This window comes from Sphaerodactylus townsendi, linkage group LG15, assembly GCF_021028975.2.
Source record: "Sphaerodactylus townsendi isolate TG3544 linkage group LG15, MPM_Stown_v2.3, whole genome shotgun sequence".
NCBI lineage: Eukaryota > Metazoa > Chordata > Lepidosauria > Squamata > Sphaerodactylidae > Sphaerodactylus > Sphaerodactylus townsendi.
This window is the reverse complement of record NC_059439.1, coordinates 11,161,758-11,180,726: the sequence shown is the minus strand read 5'-3', so window position 1 is coordinate 11,180,726 and position 18,969 is coordinate 11,161,758. Positions and strand designations below refer to the sequence as shown.

Sequence of the window (18,969 nt, the reverse complement as noted above, 5' to 3'; positions counted from 1 at the left end):
TGTTTGGCCCTCCAGGACAGCTGGCTGGCCAATTTGTGAGAGGATCCTGAACTAGATGAACCAGTGGTCAGATCCCAGTAGTCAAATCTCTAGCTTGCCTTTCCAGACCACCTGCCCTTTTCACTTTTCCACGTCTTTTATTCCACTGCCTTTTGGCAGAACATCCTGGGAAGAAAGTCCTAGTATCAGCACCATTCATTTGGTCTCTTCATATGACATTAATGCACCAGGGATGTCTGTTTTATTTACCCCACCCCCTTCTGCTGTAGGATTACTGCAGAAAGCATTTCCTGTTTCTGCAGAGTGCCCTGTGCGTGCGTCTGCTGCTCCTTTTGGAGGTTTGGCTTTTGGCTAGGAGGTTGGTAGGGTGGAGATGTCATTTTTCTCTGCAAGGGGGTTTGATGGTGGGAGGGGATGGAAAAGAGCCAACCAGATTTCCTAGAGAAGCATAAATAGATGGTTAAAAAGGAGCCTGGGAAGCAAGGGTCCGGCTGAGGAGATGCCTGCAAGATTTAGTTAAGTTTTTCCTTACAAATAATTTTTAAAAGACATCTTCCATTTTCCTACGGAGGTTCGAGCAAACAGCCGTCTGCACTCTGGGTCCTGTGCTTATGGTTTCCTTCTTGCTAAATAACCTTTCAGGTCTGGCAATGTGAGTAGAAGGTCATAATTTCCCAAGCAGGGTGCCCACTGGGGTGCTGTGTGGTTTCCGGGCTGTATGGCCATGTTCTAGCAGCATTCTCTCCTGATGTTTCACCTGCATCTGTGGCTGGCATCTTCAGAGGATCTGATGCCAGCCACAGATGCAGGCGAAATGTCAGGAGAGAATGCTGCTAGAACACGGCCATACAGCCCGGAAACCACAAAACGCCCCAGCTTTCTGGCCATGAAAGCCTTCGACAATAGGGTGCCCACTCTTTGAAAATGCAGAATTGAGAAAGCATCTCTCCTTCTCCGCCCGCCCTCCCTCCCCCTCTTTGACTTAAGTCTTGAGAGCGGCAGCAGCAGAAGGCCATTGCTTTCACATCCTGCGTGTGAGCTCCCAAAGGCACTTGGTGGGCCACTGCAAGTAGCAGAGTGCTGGACTAGATGGACTCTGGTCTGATCCAGCAGGCTAGTTCTTATGTTTATCATTAAGTGAGACATATTTTTAGTTCTAGTTATATTCTTCAACATGTTACTTAAAAAACAGCAACAATGGTGTATGCCCGGTAAGTCTCTTTACAGTGCTTGGAAAGGGAACAAGACACTTCTGTCCAGGGTCTTCTTGCAAGAATCTGCCTCACAGCTATTCAGCTTTAGCATTTCCCCCTTTAAATGCTAAAAAGCAGAGACCTTTGCTTAGTTCTAGAGAGGTTTGGGATGTGTAAGGCTTCTGAAGCTCCCGGAGTCCAGTTTACTACATCAGAATGGGGCAGAATTCTTTCCCAACAGGGCAGGAGCCGTCTTGCCAGAAGGGAGGTGGCTGAGGCAAACATTGGCTTTGACTCAACCAGCTTATCTTTAATAACATTTCTCAGTACACTGAGGTGAAGGTGTACGAGAAGAACAAAGGCTAAGTTAAGAGGTGAGGACCTGGGGCAGGAGGGGTGGATACCATTGTGGTCCTACAGAGCAGTCTTGTGGAACAAAGTGGTGGAACGGAATGTAGGTGGGAGAACAGGGTTTGCTCTGTACAGTGAGTTTTCTTAACGTAGAGAGAACAGTTGGAGTGGACAGGAAAGTCCCTGTTCAGTATCTGGTAATGAAAGAGGCTGAGCAAGAGACACTATTGACAAATTGTGTTCTCAGCCACATTCACCCACTAGCGTGTGGAAAAAGTGCCAGCTGCTCTTAAGAACGGTCTGCTGTCCTGCTCGGCTCTGGTTTTCAGCAGCTGCCTTCCTGGCAGGAAGCTAAAAATAGGTCCTTCATCTTTAGTGTCTGTGCTGAGAGAAGAGCTGTGAGTGACCCACGGCATCGCAAAGCCACAGGCCATGAGGAAGATGAGTATCCAGGTGGTGGTTCCAGGCAGAGTGTTCTGGACCAAGCCTGTGTCAGCTAGGATGTTCTCAAATATTATGCCCCCACCTGCAGCCTCTCTGAGAGTGGCTGTAACTAAGTGTCCGTGTGACAGATTCTCTAGAGGGGACAGAAAGTCTTGCCCACCAGCTGTTATAGGGGTGCTGTATCCTAAAAGAGGTAGAGATGATTCCAACACAGTCCATATTGGTATTTCTGATACAGACTTGAGTTTTTCCAGTGGACTTGGCTTTTTTCCAGTACTTGGCTTTTGTTATAGATAGATATTCCAAAGAAGGCAGGGTGATGCAGTTCTGCATTCATAAATAATTGTAGCCAAAAACTGTGTTCAATTAATACAGGCTATGTACAACTGTAGCTTTTTTGTCTTCTTTCTGATGTTACATGGGCCCAGAAGTATAATTAAAAGGTATAGGTCAGAGGTGTCCAACTCTGGCGCTTCAGATGTTCATGGACTACAATTCCCATCAGCCCCTGATGGGAATTGTAGAGTTGGACACCTCTGGTATAGGTCGTCCCCTGGTCAAGTACCAGGCAATTATTGACCCATGAGATGATGTCACATTGTGGTGTTTACTAGGCAGACTTGATTTACAGGCTGGTTTGCCACTGCCTTTCCCAGTTGTCTATACTTTGTTGCCAGTGAGCTGGGTACTCATTTTACCACCTGAGGAAGGTCCACCTCGCGCATAGTCAAGATGCAGTCCTTCCAAACTATATGCTGCCTTTCTGGACCTGAAAGGTGCTTTTGATTCAGTTTCCAGAGAGCGCTTATGGGATAAGTTAAACTCACTGGAGATAGATGCTAGATTACTTTTCTTAATTAAGCAGCTTTATACCAATACCTCTTGCCAGATCGATTGTTCGAATAAGGGTATTTTAACAGAAAACATCCCATTAAAAAGAGGTGTTAAACGAGGGTGTATATTGGCCCCACTTCTTTTTAATATATATTTGAATGACCTGACAATGTCACTATCAATAATAAATAGTCACTCCCCCAGTTTAGGGTCCTGTAACATTCCTTTGTTATTATACGCTGTTGATACAGCTGAATAGATCTAACTAGGCTGATTAGCAAGTTTGGAGACTCTTGTAAGATCAGTAATCTAGAAATTAATTATGAAAAATCAAAGATAATGGCATTTGCTAAGAGTTGGAAGAAACAGAATTGGTCCTTTCATGGCCAGGTAATAGACCAAGTGAAAGTGTACAAGTATTTGGGAATAATGTTTAACCACAATCTATCGTGGACAATCTATCATTTCAAATCGGCCATCTCTGTAAATGCAATATTCTGCTTTTTTTTTTTACAGATGGAGAAACTAATATACTCCAGTGATTATCATTTAACGCCAAAGTTTCTTCCCAACTACTTTTTTGCATCCCCATATGGGTAAATGCAGTTAATAATTCATTGAATATTATTTACTCTAAGTTCCTCCATAAGGCTATGGCCCTACCCGACTGTGTACCATACGCAGCGATTTGCATTGAATTATTATTATTATTATTTATTAAATTTGAAAAACCGCCCACCCCCGAAGGGCTCTGGGCGGTGTACAACAAAATCACAACTAAAACAATGTGCACAATAAATAAGTGAGAAATAGTTAAAATACATTACTCAGAATAAACAGCATTCTAAAACCCAGAAAAACAATTAGGTCAGTATATGTTAGCTGCAATAGTCTGGTCTAGAGTTTTCAAATACTGGCTCCATATTCATTATCATCCAACTGCAGAATATAGCCTTATTACTAAAAGAACTTGATTTAACAAACTGGCGGAGTAGAATAATCAAGACGTTAGAGGAAGCAGATATATCTCCAGAGGAATTTTGTATGCTTTCTTTCTCCTTTCTCCAAGGCCTATAAAACAGCGAAAAACAAACTGCTAAATAGGGAATATGTGAACCTTATAAAAATGGCAAAGAAAATATGCTCGCCACTAAGTCTTCAGATTATGGTTAAACTGGCATATGACACCTTATCTTATTGAGGTCGTGAACCCAAAACACAGGAGAATCTGATCAGCAGCAAGATTCAATATACTTCCATCGGCCCTCCTGACTGGAAGATTCTTGAACATACCTAAAGCTAGACGCTTCTGCCCACGTAACCAGGGATTTGTAGAAACTTTAGCTCCCACTTTACTCTATATAAGGGCAAGAGCAAAATATGGTCACCTAATTCTGAAAACTCTTCATGGTCAATCTGATGCAGTCAGAATTTGCTCACTGCTGGATAGTTCAGATCCAACTGTATGTGAATTAGTAGCCTCTTTTTTTACTTGAAATTGTGAACATGGACTAAGATGTTTTTATGGGTTAGCATTGGACGTGTTTCACTGTATTGGTCTGTTTTATAACTGCAGTGCTTTTAATATGCCAATGAAGGCTTTCTTTTCACCTGAGGAAGGATGGAAGGCTGAGTCAACCTTGAGCCAGATACCTGAAGCCGACTTCTGTCGGGATTGAACTCAGGTCGTGAACAAAGCTTTGACTGCAGTATAGCAGTTTACCACTCTTCTTTGTAGAAGCAACATAGTATGGGGCTTGCTCCCTGGCATCTGTGCCAAACTACAGCAATATGAGAGCCATCTGGATAAGCAGCCAATAACTTGAAGTGGAAATAATGCTTCAGAATCTCAATGTGGGTGTAGGTAACAGCTGCCGCCGCTGCAGACACCCTAATGTTGATGCTTAAGGGCAGAAATCTGAGTTTCTTGTTGCTTGCTGCCTATGTGGTGTTCTCTTCTTGTTTTTGGCTTCTCCAGCAGCACATTCTGGACTCCGTCTTTCTCCTGCAAAGTTATGGGATACAAAGTGCAGAATGTGAATTTTTTTGGAGACATGGAACCAAACATCCAGAAATTCACTGCTTTCAGGTCTTTTTCTAAAGCAAGGTTCTAGCTCTCATGGCTATGAGGGTGTGCTTGAAACCTACTGCAGTCTCCAAAGCAGGAGAAGTGGTTGGATGGGGCTTTCAGTAGTTCATGAATGGGTTTCAATTCCTTCCTTTCCTTTTGCCTTTTCCCAAAGACCTGCAGTCCCAGAATCTGTTATATAAAGAAATTGCAGAACAAATTATGCAATGGGGGTGGGGTTGAATTAGCTTTACAAAACTGAAGTGTGTGTCTATTCTAGGGCATGAGTAACTTGTTCTTTCTCAGTGTATACTGTTGATCGAAGCAGGATTTTTTTTGGGGGGTGGGGAATTCCTTGATGCAAGTGTGAAGCAAGAGGCTTGGGTTTTGACATGTAGTTTGACTTTTCTAGCCTGAAATGTTTAATGCATTAGATACCAGAGAGGACTCAGGGTGGCACTTTCTTTCTTCCCAATAGTAATCCCAACAGTTTTGTGGGAAGGTGAGAAACTGTTTAAGACTTTCCAGCTTCTGTGAGTTGGTTTTAGCGTTTCTAAAAAGGTTGCTAGCCCTCGTGGTTATGAGGCTCCTGAGCAGGGCTGCTTAAAATCTTGGTGAGTTTCTGGGTCCTGACTTCCAGAACAGCATGCTTAGGATTGCCTGTTGGAGACTGAACAGGTCAGATACTAAGATTCTGGGCAACAGCTCCTCTTGCAAACCTTAAATTTGTTTCATTCATTCCCCTCTCCCTCCACTGCTTCTTTCTTGCAGCTCTTTCTGTCACTTCCTTCACTTCCTCACTAGATGGGATTTTGTGGAGGTGACCAAACTTAATCAAATCCCAGCGGAGAGGTTAACTGGCCAGAATGTGTCCTGGGCTACCCCATTTCCTACCAGGTCACTCTACAACTGAGTGTTTTCTACTTGTATTCAGAAGGCTGTGCTTCCTGCTAGACAAGTCTGTTCTCTGGAGACAGAACTCCTTGCATGCAGTTTGGCACTTCTGGGTTTTGTTTGGGTGATGGCCAAATAAGAGCCAGTGTAGTGGTTAAGAGCTGCAAACTGTAAACTGGAGAACCGAGTTGGTTTCCCATTCCTCCCCATAGCACCTGCTGGGTAACCTTGGGCTAGTTAGTCCCTGTTTTCTCAGAACTCTCTCCGCCTCGCCTGCCTCACAAGGTGCCTGTTGTGGGAGGTGGGGAGAGGCAGTTGTAAGCTGCTTTGAGACTCCTCATGGTAGAGAAAAAGCAGGGTATAAAAGCCAACTCCTCTTTTTCAACTCAGACTTGCACTCTAGAGATATGGAGGTGGGGTGTCTCTTGCTTGGCCACCCAAATGGCAGCTTTCTGCTTAGTGCCAGAGGTGCAGGACTGCAGACATTCCAGGGGGTGGGGGTGGGGGGTTTCCTGACCTCTGGGTGTCTTAATACAACCAAACGCCCTGCAGCATAGAGCTGTGCTTGTGGAACAGTCTTCCTCAGGCCAGGTGAACAAATCACCGTGTCTGCCATGCGGTCTGTGAGCTGTCTGTTAGCCTCGCAGTAGAAATACATGCTGCTGCTTTTGCTGCTGCTGCTGCTGCTGCTGCTGTTTTTCTTGTTCCCTGCTTGCTCAGCTCTCCAGCCATTGCTCCATTGTTTAAAACCGGCTTCATTTCCTCCTGCAGTTTGACTTTGGGGACACGGTTGTCCACCAAGCCATCCACACCATTGAATTCTGCCTGGGGTGCATCTCCAACACGGCCTCATACCTTCGCCTCTGGGCACTCAGCCTGGCTCATGCACGTAAGTCTGTTGCTGTGTGGCTCTCTGGGCTCCAGGGATGGGGCAAGCACGGGGGGGGGGGGGGGGGTTGCAGTTGTCATAAGCTGCTTTTTCCTTAGTGCAGACCAAAGAATCCTGTGTGCGCCAGTCGCCCCTGGAATGCTGCAAAACCCCCAGGGTGCCTAGCATTATTCTCCTTCCACACTATTCCTTGTCAGATTCTCTGGAACGCAAGATGAGCAAGCAGGGGGCAGTTTTTAACTGCTCACAGCCTAGACCCCAGTGGAAGTCGGTTTCAGTTAGCCGGCTCAAGGTTGACTCAGCCTTCCAAAGTTGGTAAAATGAGTATCCAGTTTGCTGTGGGTAATGTGTAGACGACTGGGGAAGGCAATGGCAAACCACCCCATAAATCTAGTCTGCCTGGTAATTATGTGATGTCACCCCTTGGGTCAGTAATGACCTGGTCCTTGTGCAGGGGACTACCTTTATCTTTAGGGGTTAAGTCAGAGCATGCAAAACACCTTCTAAATGTAGAATTATGAAGCAGATCACGCAAATCCCACAAGCAGCTGCAGTGTGATTTGGGATCACAGTTCCTTTCAGGGCCTCAGGGTGGGGGCTTATGTACCATCTCTCCTGCTTGTGGATACGCATTCTTCTTTGTCTGGCCAGGCATCAAACACTGCCAGTGAAGGCATTGTGTTTGAGAATCCCGTTTTTTTCCAGAGGTGATCTGTCTGCCTCATATTTTGCCTTTCTCTCCACAGAGCTTTCTGAGGTCCTCTGGACTATGGTGATCCACGTGGGGCTGAACATCAAGAGCTTGGCTGGAGGGCTCGCCTTGTTCTTCCTCTTTGCTGCTTTTGCCACCCTGACAGTGGCCATCTTGCTGATCATGGAGGGCCTCTCTGCTTTCTTGCATGCCCTCCGCTTGCATTGGTGAGTTGCTGGTTAGGAGACTTCTGAGCGGGGCGGGGAGATGTAGTTTTGCAGCCAAGCCTAGGCTTTGCATGCACAATACCCCGAGTTGAATCCTTGGCACTGCTGGTTTTAAAAGACAATGCTGGTAGCAAGAAGAAGAGTTTGGATTTAGGTGCTGCCTTTCTCAACCTTTTAGGAGTCTCAAAGCGGTTTACAAACTCCTTCCCTTCCTCTCCCCACAACAGACACCTTGTGAAACAGGTATGGTTGAGAGAAAACTGTGACTGGCCCAAGGTCACCCATCAGGCTTCATGTGTAGGAGTGACGAACAAATCCAGTTCACCAGATGAGAGTCCACCACTCATGTGGAGCAGTGGGGAATCAAACCCAGTTCTTCAGAGTAGAGTCCATCATTCTTAACCACTACACCATGCTCCTGTACCTCTATCTCGGAGCGCTGGGCTACCAAGACCCAAAGTTATAAACTTGCTTGCTATGTTCAAGCCTGGTCCAGCTAGTACCCCTGAGGAAAGGTTCCGTATTTCCACCCTGTTTGCCTCTTTGATCCCTTTCTCCCTCATTCAAAGGTTCAGTTCTCTTTCTGAGAGCTCATTCAGAGAGTATTTGTAGGATGGGTCTGCCACTTTTGATTCCAGTGCTGATGCATTCTCAGTGGCCTGGGATTTTGGGTCATCAGTGATGCCATTTGACTAGCAGATATGGTGGTGCAGCTCCAAGATGCATGAGAGCGCTCAGCCCATAGAGGGGAAATTCAACTCTGAGGCACGTTGGAGAACCTCCATGTCAGCTTGGTAGTGCTCTTAGATAATAGTCACTGAAAGGTTTTTTTTAAAGGTAAAGGTGCAAGCACCAAGTCATTAGTGACCTATGGGGTCATGTCACATCACAACATTTATTAGGCAGACTATGTTAACAGGGTGGTTTCCCCCAGTAGGCTGGATATGATCCTCTGAAGATGCCAGCCACAGATGAAGGCGAAATGTCAGGAGAAAATGCTACTGGAACATGGCCATACTGCCTGGAAACCCCACAACACCCCAAGCTGGATATTCATTTTACCAAACTCAGAAGGATGAAAGGCTGAGTCAGTCTTGAGCTGGCTTCCTGAAACTGTCCTCTGTCGGAATCAAACTCAGGTTGTGAGCAGAGCTTTGGCTGCAGCTTACCACTTTGCACCACAGGGATTTACAGACATGCCACTTACAGCTCATTAATTCATCAGCCCCTCCTTTAAAATTAAAAATCTTGACAATTGTTGCATCCTGTGGCAGGGAGTTCCACAAGGTTTGAAGGGCTTCCTTTTGCCCTGAGCCTGCTAGCAATCTACTTAATTAGGAGATCCTGAGCTCCAGTATTATAAGAGATAGAAATATCAGTATTTGAGCATTGTTCTGTAATGCCTTATAAGTCATCCAATCTTTTTTTCCCTGAATGAAAAATCTCCAAACACTTTAAACTCTTGTCGTTGTGCTGAGGTAGGTGCAGGAACAGTGAATGAAATCACAAGTACCATTTCTATCTAAATCGTTGTTCTGTACTTCAGCTATTTTCTAGCTATGTGTGCCTTCTAACCCAGTGGTGACTCCTGTACTGCTTCCATTCCCTTGGCCTGCTTTGGCAATTGCAGCGTCAACCCTGCATAACTCCCTGTGGCTGGCTGGGCACTGTTCCTTGCCAGGAAAGCCCAGCGCAGCAGAACAATAGAAACTGCGCCCCCTCTTCCAGTTGAGCCATGACATCAGCCATTATCTCGGTCTTACACTCAAGGCAGTCCTTGCCTGGCCCTTCCTTCTGCGAGCCAAGTCCAAAACAAGAGAGCTTCTAACAGGGCCAGCTGTGTCTGGAGATAGGAGCCCCGTGAGTCATGCAAGTGGAGGTCAGAACCTGGGGGCTTGCTGGCATCCTCTGCCAGGATGCTGGAGTAGATCTGACGATGTTTACCGGGGATGGAGTGGGGAAGGCCAGAGAGAGAATTCAGGGGTCTTAAAAGTCATTGGTGAAGTGTAATTGGAAGTGTAAATGGGGGAGAAGGGCAGGTCTTTGTGTTGCACATCATCCTGAGTGCAACTTGGATAATGTGCACAGAACAGATAATTAGATTCTGAAGCAGCCAAAGAAAGAACCTCCCCGCTTCCCCAAGCCCCCAGCTATCAGAATGGAAGTTTTTTGGGAGGTTTCCACTCAATTGGGGTAAAAACTTGGTTAGAAATTTTAAATGTTTGCTGTTGTTCTGATCTTGAAATGCAGAAGGAAAATGTGCTTGAAGGCGAGGAATTTTGGGTTCTCCTGATGAAATGTAGTTCCTAGACAAGGAGCGTATATTTCCTTTTTCCCCTTCTCCGTTTGCAAGACAGTGAAGTAGAGCTGTTCTGTAGAGACTGATACATTTGGCTTGCCTTTGCATTAAGGAGCTTCCTTCTGTAGAGTTGAACCTCTCAGCCCAGTGCTATGTGCTCCCAGAACTCTCTCAGACTCTGCCTACCTCACAAGGTGTCTGTTGTGGGGAGAGGAAGTGAAAGTGATTGTAAACCGCTTTGAGACCCCTTACAGTTGAGAAAAGGAGGGTATAAATCCAAACTCTTCTCTTTCTTCTTTGGCCAATTCTCCAAGGACCTGGGTAGATGTTTTCTGTCCCTGAAACCCAGGATCCTTTTGGAGTGGAGATCTCCAGGGTACCTGCTAGGGCCTTGTGTGATTAAAGGATCCACTTCCCCACTGATATTACTTTCTGTAGGAATGCCAAAACTGTGGGTGTTTTCACCTTCTTGGCCAGGAAGCATGGAGCGAATTCTCTAAATTGCTAGAAACAGAGATTCTTTCAGTCTTCCTCCCTTCCTCTGCCACTCCCGGGTGGGAGGAGTTTATCTTATTTGTCAGGCAATGGAACGTTTTGGGCAGATGGTTGCCTTGGCTGAAAAATTATTTCTGCAGCAAATCCCAAGCTTGGCTATTATCACGGCTGTGTGGGAAGTGAGCGTGTATCGTGCCGTTAATGCTGCTGGCCGCTCAGCCTCTGCCTCCTCAACTGCTCAAGATGTCCTTTGGGCATTGGGCTTAAAGCCAGGAGAGGCTCATGGGCTTGCAGGATGAGTTTTATGCTGCAGGGAAAGGAGAACTGAAAGGCTTCTGAAAGAGTTGCATACCTGGATCTGGAAAGATAGCGAGGGAAAGGCTTCCTCTATCCTTCCTCAGACGGAAAGGTGGTGGGTGTATATCTGTGTGTCTTCAGTCGGCGTCCCAGAGAGTTGCTCAGGTCTGGAACAGAAAGACCCACGGTTACATAATGCACTAGAAAAGACATTGGAGAGAAGGAATCTCCTGGCCAAAAGGGCTGAAGAGAGAGAAGTAATGAGAGGCCAGTGATTAGCTGCACATTCCTTGAGACCAGGAACTGAAGATACGCCTCTGTTTCCAGGCATATTTGGGGAGCATGCATGTGGGTGAAGGAATGACTTTGGTCCAGGGCTTAGTAACACTGCAGCATCAGGATACAGTTTCAGCAGAATAAGCTGGGTGTCTCTGCTATCAGCAACCTGCAGAGAAAGGTGATTACCACTGAGCATGCTTAGAGTGCTCTTTAACAATATGCCATTATTGTTCATCTTCCTTTTTGCTTATGAACATAACCTGTGAGGAGGCTCTGTGGATCAGGCACAGGATTCAGCTTATTCCACCTTTCTGCCCAATGGGGCCCCCTCAGCTGCTTATTTGATCCTCACAACAACCCTGTGAGGAAGGTAAGGCTGAGTGTGTGGGTCTGGTCCAAGGGCTCCCAGCAAACTTCCACAGTTGAGTGGGGATTCAGATCTGAGTTTTCCAGATCCCAGGCTAGCTCACCAGCTGCTATACCACACTTGTTTCTTTGCTGCTCTTTTTTCCCTCCACTTTTGGGTGAGGGATGGGATGGGGCACTGTCCCTGCTAGCTAACGGCTCCTCACTTTGCTAAGTGGCAACGAGCAGCCCTTCCTGGCAGCTCCGTGCCGCTTGAGTGAGGAGAGGCGGCAGTGTCTGTGTCGGGTCATGTTTCCAAAAATTACACAGGCACCACAAGCAAATTGCCACAATGAATAAAGAACCATGTTAGGCACAAGACAATTTAAAAAGTGTTGCAAATGAAGGATAGAAAGGTTTTAGTCAATGCAAACAGACAATAAAGAACTCTTGGCATCACCCTATCAATTGACATTATAAGATCCTTTTTCAGACTTGCTTATAAAACATAAAATAACAAAACATTGTTTGGCCGTATTAACATGAAGTGCTACTCATAAAAGAGCCAGCACAGTCCAGTGGTTTTGAGCAGGTGGATTCTAATCTGGAGAACTGAGTTTAATTCCCCACTCCTCCACATGAGCAGAGGACTCTTATCTGGTGAACCAGATTTGTTTCCCCACTTCTGCAGATGAAGCCTGCTGGGTGACCTTGGGCTAGTCAGAGTTCACTCTGAACTCTCTTAGACCTACCTACCTCACGGGGGGTGGGGGGGGATGTTGTGGGGAGAGGAAGGGAAGAAGTTTGTAAGCCACTTTGAGACTCCTTACAGGAGAGAAAGGCACAGTGTAAATCCAAACTCCACTCCTCATCCTCCTCATCCTCATCCTCATCCTCATCCTTCTTCTTCTCTTTTGCAATGTAAAGCAGAAAAACATGCATAACTTGTGCTAACAGAGAGTACTACTCCCACTGGGAGATCAGGTTTCTTTAAAGGCACTAAACCAGGGGTAGGGAACCTGCGGCTCTCCAGATGTTCAGGAACTACAATTCCCATCAGCCCCTATCAGCATGGCCAATTGGCCATGCTGGCAGGGGCTGATGGGAATTGTAGTTCCTGAACATCTGGAGAGCCGCAGGTTCCCTACCCCTGCACTAAACAAACGGTTGTTTAACACTAACATAGCGTTAATAACAGCAGCAAAAAAGATGCCTCTGAAAGCACAAAACAGAAAAGTTTTGTGCCACTAACAAACAAAAAAAGCAAACTGCTAACTGGTTCATAAACACAGTTTCAGTTATAATCTTTTTTAATGCCCTGGTTCACTGGCTGGTTCATAAGTGTTCCTGGGCTGGGCTGCTGCTTGTTCATTGGAGGGCAATGAAACCGAAACCAGAAGCCCACCCCACCCACGCTCCCACCCCCAGCTGCAAACTGTGAAATTTCTTGCCTGCCTTTGGATCACGCAATGCTTGTTACTGAGGACACAGAGCTTGGAACTCCCTTGCTCTTCTCTTTGGCAGCAACCAGTGTAATGCATGAAATATATGGCAACACCCAGACACCCACACACACCTGGGGAAACAGCCCGAGAGGACCAAAAGCACACAGCTGTTTCCAGCCTGTAAAGTCAACTGTGCTTTCTGGCTTGAGGCAGGACTGCTGCCCGCCTGGCAGCATGATTGGTATTTCCCCCGAGGGTAGGGAAGGCAGTAGCTGTGAAAAGGGTGTGGGCGGGCTGGGGAGACAGGAGTTGGTGGCCACAGGCAGGCTTAGTCCCGTGCCCACTCACTCTGCAGTGCTCTCTAGCATTTCCCGTTCTCCCCCTCCCCCCAGTCTATTTAAGAGGCTCCACGAACAGAATGTTACCATGCAGGGTGGCATCTGGAAAAGAGCATTTCTGTTGCCTGTCCTTGTATGCCCCCCCCCCGCCCCTTTTTATTAGCAGGCTACACTTACTCAACTCAGTTGCAGCCTTAAAGCAACAGACCTCAGTCTTGCCTGCTGCTGCGTCCCACCTTCAGGGTCATTTCAGCTTCTGCTCTGGTTTGTGGAAAAGGATAAATGGCACGAAGAACCCCTCAAGACCAGCGTGCTTTGAGTAGCAGCAGCTCTTCAGGAGCATCTATCAAACATATGGCCTTTGTCAAAGAAGCTGCTGATCAATGCCCGAAAATTGCAGTAGGCTAAGGAAGGTTGTAAAAGGCCGAGGTTGTGGAAAGAATGAAGCCTGTACAAGACCCTTTTAAAAATCCATGATACTTGGGAATGGCTTGAAAGCAAGATTTTCCCATTTACTTGAAGCTCTTAGACAAACCATTCTCACACACCTGTCATCCCTACCTGTAATGCTCGATAGGAAAACAAGCCTGCCTTGCAGTGCTCTTGTCAAATTCCACTGTGATAGAATCATAGAATTGTAGAGTTGGAAAAGACCAGAAGGGCCATCAAGTCCAACCCCCTGCCATGCAGGAACATGCAGTCAAAGCACTCCTGACAGATGGCCATCCAGCCTCTTTTTAAAAACCTCCGAAGAAGGTGACTCCACAACTCTCCGGGGCAGTGAACTATGTGATCACATAGTTGAACACAAGACAGTATGAACACTTCTTGCTGCCTTTTCATCTTTTAGATAGTGAAGAAATAATCTATTATATATGGCCGTAGGCTGTCACAATAGGTCAAAACAGAAAACACAAAATATGACAAAAAATGGACGGTTAAATGTATGAAGTGCAAATCATCTAAAAATCCAAGAAAATTATATAATAAAACACAGTAGCACATGGTAAATGGTGTTCAGTTTATAGAAGTTGTATACATTAGTTGAAGATTTAGTGGCATATTTGGATGGTAATTTCCTAGCAGCCAAGGCAAAAAGTGAAGCTCTGAAATAAATGAGTCTATATTAGTTAAAAGAAGCATCGGTTTCTCAAGGTGAGAGTGAAAATTTAGACCCACATATTTTGGCAAGAAATTTGGCTCTGGGTTCTTACTAGATGGGCAGTATAAAATGTATTGTGGTAGGTCCTCCACAGATGCACAAACATAAAGCCAATGGCGTTTGTGAGTATCTTCCAGCCAATAATGCTGATGGCAGTGTCTCGAAATGGGCAGAAGTGATTGCCATTCTGAGGTTATTTTAGGTGTGTCACTTAAGAACGCAAACAAGGGCTCTTGTGATCAAACATATATCCTTGCACAGAAGAAGCTGGTGTATCCGTGGGGATGTGTGTGTGTGTGTGTGTGTGTGTTCAAGTCTGTCCTTCTCCCAGGCTTGCTAGTTTTATTTATACTTGGAGTATTTTTTATCATGCCACACACACACCCCGCCCGGTTTGCAGAGATGCGGCACAGACAAAGGTTTACAACCTTCCATTAAAACGTCACACTTGCAAACCAGTCCTGATGGGCTGAAGTGTGCAGGGCTGTGTCAAAGAGGAGAGGGGAATCCTCCGGAAAAGCCAGTCTGACCTTTGGCAGCTGTTGGTGGCGATCTTAGCTTTACAGAGGTTACTTGCTTCCCCCTCCTGCTTTGGTCCCTGATGCAATGGCAGAGCTCATCTTCTGGTGTTTGTTTTGCAAGAGGGATGTTTGTCCTCGAAAGAGTTCCAACATTTGAAACGTTTGACTCTGGTGAGTTTGCTGCAAACCCGTCTCTTTCTCATCCCCTCCCCCCCCCCATTCCTCCCTCCCTGCAGCTGGTAGGCCAAAGGGATGGAAAATGTTTCTCCTCACAGGGCCAGGAGAGAAGCATGAGGCTTGTTTTCCTAATGAATCATGAGGTTTTTCTTTCCATGTTTGGTGCCTGTTTATGATCGGGCAGCTGTCCAGCATCGCTCGCTTCACATTCTGAGTTCATTAGTGGAAACAGCCACAGTGCCAGAACGTGGCCGATCGGCCGGCCGAGGGGCTTGTCAGTTCTTCGCCCCACCCTTAAGGTGAAGATGTAGCTGCTAGTTGGGAGAAGCCTTTGGAAGAAACTTGGCTTCAGTGGCCATTTTTTAGAAGGACGAGGGTTGCTTGTCTAAGTGCAGCTGGGGTGTCTCTTGCAAATTGGAACAGGCTATTTTCTGGCTGTGGGGTTCCAGCTCTTGCATTTTCCCCAAATTGAGGATTTTTTTTTCCTGTTCACTTTGTGAGAACCTATGTTTTGATTTTATATAGTGTGTCTGGTATTGATGTTGCTGTCCTAACCAGGTCAACCCAAGAATGCTGTTGTGCACATGCGTAGGCAACAACTGTCGCTGGTGGCACCCCCAACTTAGCGTGCCATCTCCACAAAACTGCCCGGCGCAGAGGCCTCTTGGGAGGGAAGAATAGCTTGTGCTGGGTATGTTGGGCCCCCTCTTACTCAAGGCAGCCAGCATAAAGTATTATTTGACTAAGAAGAAGAAGAGGAGGAGTTTGGATTTATATCCCCCCTTTCTCTTCTGAAGAAGGCTCAAAGGGGCTTACAAACTCCTTTCCCTTCCCCCCTCACAACAAACACCCTGTGAGGTAGGTGGGGCTGGGAGAGCTCTGAAGAGCTGTGACTAGCCCAAGGTCACCCAGCTGGCATGTGTGGGAGTGCACAAGCTAATCTGGTTCCCAGATAAAGCCCCACAGCTCAAGCAGCAGAGTGGGAATCAAACCTGTTTCCTCCAGGTTAGAGTTCACCTGCTCTTAACCACTACGCCACTACACTACCTGGGTTCGAATCTTTATTCAAGTGCAAAGGAACATAATAAAATAGAGAAGCTTCCAAATGCCCCCACCTGAGTTTCTTGGAGGAATAGTGGGGCAAATATCTATCTAGAGCACATTTTCAAAGTGTTCTCTTCCCTGGTTTTTATCTTTGCAACAATCTTGTAAGATAGGATAGGCAGAGAAAGGTTGACTAGCCCACGGTCAGGTGGCAGGCTGCATGGCAAGTGGAGATTTGAACCTTGGGTCTCCTGGTCCAGCATTCCATCCATTACACCACACTGACCAGTTCATCTCTCTGTGTGTCTAGCTGTGAACTAGAAGAGGGTTCAGAGGGCTGCGGACTACAACATGGGTGCTCTTGAGAATCCCTGCAGGAGGAGCGACGTACAATCCCTTTCCTCATGTCTGAGGCTGCTCTATTTTGCAGCACTGAAGCATGGAAATCATAGAGGGATGAGGCTTTTGGTCACTCCTGAATCCTAAAACTGCCCTGTTATTTCTGTCGAGACTGCAACTGATGGCTGTTTACTTTTTGTGTGCATACATTTTTTTTGTCTCATCAGGGTGGAGTTCCAGAACAAGTTCTACACTGGTACCGGGTTCAAGTTCCTCCCTTTCTCATTCGACAGCATCCGTGATGGGAGGTTTGACGACTAACCTCTCTGGGACACTTGATTTGGAGTGTGGTAGTAAGCTTCTCCTGCATGCATGTGCCCATGTAATACTCCAAATGTGTGTAATTCTCCAGTTGTGAAAATGACCTGCCTTTTCCCGAGATCCACGTAGAAAGGCGAAGGAGGTCTGTAGAGGGTACCTTATGAATGTAGCAGCAGTTGAGGAAATTCTGCATTGTAATCTCCTTGGCCGGGTCCAGGGATGGTGTTGGCTCCTTCAAGTTGCACAGATAGAATCCAGAGGGAAAGAATATTCTCTGCTGTACCATTGGGGGTGCAGCCATCCCATTCACGCAAGTGATCTGCTGTGTTCCAAGATTCTAGTCCTTCGTGTCCAACTAGGCTGGGGAATGATAAACACTGGTGCTGCATAAAAGTCTGCTGGCAATAGCAAGGAACTCAGTGTTCCCCACACACTTTTTTGCTTCTTCTCACTCTGTTCTCTAGACATGGCCTCTGGATTTCTTTATAAGCAGAGATTTTACTTGAGGGTGGAGGGATTGTGCTATAGGCCAGTCAGCTGCCAGTGTCAGTGTTCTGCTGTCTTCACCAGAATCTTTGCTGTGTCTCTCCTTGGTTAAACTGCTCCATGCAAGAAAGGCTGTTGGGGGGGGGGGGAGAGAAGCAGGGAAGGGGCTCTCACCAACACTTGCCACGTGGCCCAGCCACTTAGTACATGGTGTTTAGCTGTTATTCCCACCCACCCTTTTCATTTTGTGCTCACTCTCTGCCTCATATTTTAACCCCCACCCCCACCCCCAAATCCCCTCTCTGCAACTTCCCTTTGGGTACAGGCATCAGCCTCTGGAAATCCTGGCTTGGAAAGAAAACAGTTCTTTGGGGAAAGTGCCCTGAATAGCACTACTGGAATTTTCCCTCCACCCATCTGAGTGTGAGGGAGGTAGCTTGTGGAGTTGACCCGTGCTTGCCTCTACCTGATCCCAAGGAAACTTTGACTCTCCCTGCCTGAAATTTTGAACAGCATGTTTTGTTCCAAGGAAGGAGAGGGTCTTTTACCTCAGGAAGTCCTCCCCCTTAATCCCGACACCCATCCCTTGATGAGAGGAATTCTTTTGCGAGCCAAGCTGTTGCTGCCACACCTCATACTGGGAACATTCAGGCACTACAGAGGGCTTCCCTTTGAAAACAGGAATCTCCAAAGGGCAAGTCCTCGTCTACTCTCTGGGCTCTGTGTGCTTTGTGTAAAATTGTGCATTGTGTAATTTGTGTGTGTGTAAAAAGTATTTTTTGACTAGGGTTCCACTGCTAGATGGGATCATCAAGGCAATTGTGCTAAGCAGTTAAGCTCTCACATTTGAACTAGTGGAGGGGAAACTGAGAAGCGACAAACCCCAGGGCCCTGCTTTTGCAAGGAGCCTGTGACATTTGCAGGGCTGAGGAAGCAAGCAGAAGTGGGGTAGCCCCTTGTGTTTACATTTGTCTTCGGAGAAACTTATAGAAGTGTGGTGAAGTCTCCCTGTATATCCAGATCAACCAGTCACACTAACAATTAAACCAGTTGATGTGATACATGCCTTGCGTGTGTGTTCCTTTCGTGGGTTGGAGTGGAGTTGGGAAGGGAGGATACAGGCATGGTGGGGCCAAGGTGTGTCTACTCCAAACTAAAGGGAATCTGCTTGATAGCCTGGTAGTTCTAATTAGTGCCAAGGAAAGCTGGAATTTGTAAAATCCTGCAGTTTTCAAAACGATCTGGTATAATGGTAGTGATGGGGAGGTCTCCCACTATTACAACTGACCTCCAGACAACCAAGACCAAATCCCCTGTGGGAAAAATGGCTGTTTTGGAGGGTTGGCTGTACGGCATTGTGGCCTGCTGAGGCCCCTCCCCGAACATTGCCTTTCCCAGGCTCCACCCCCAAAATCTCCAGGTATTTTTCCAATCCAAAGCTGGAAACCCTGTGGGGAGGGAGAAGGATGCTTAACCCAGCCACCGGAAACCGTAGTTGGCGACTCTTTGGAGTGTCTTAGTTTTGAATGTACCTTAGCAGCTAAGGTCGGGAAAAGGGATGAGCTACCTTTTTGTCTCCAAGCAGCAACAAAACTAGTAAGCTAGTTAGCATTTTCACTGCCCCGTGTCCCAAGTAGGGTTGCATATGGGTCACCCTGTCCCTCCCACACACCTTGCAAAGCAGCCTTGCTTGACTCTCCCATTTCAAGGTGACTCCTGCAGCCCCCTCTAGACTAGCCAAGAGTTTTCAGCAATGATGCTACCCCTTCATGGTTTTTGTCTGTTGCATCGTACATTTAGTAACCACTCCACAGTTTGCTGTGGGATAAA

At 46.6% G+C, this 18,969-nt stretch overlaps 1 protein-coding gene across 1 annotated transcript in view; it reads left to right on the top strand.

Moving 5' to 3' along the window:
- Positions 1-18,198, top strand: part of ATP6V0A1 (ATPase H+ transporting V0 subunit a1) — a 65,933-nt gene extending 47,735 nt beyond the window's left edge. Inside the window, 3 exon segments of the mRNA XM_048516918.1 lie at positions 6,556-6,673; positions 7,420-7,591; positions 16,560-18,198. Of these exon segments, the coding sequence (XP_048372875.1) occupies positions 6,556-6,673; positions 7,420-7,591; positions 16,560-16,653 (384 nt within the window). The 3' untranslated portion in view covers positions 16,654-18,198.
- Positions 18,199-18,969: the final 771 nt, after the last annotated feature.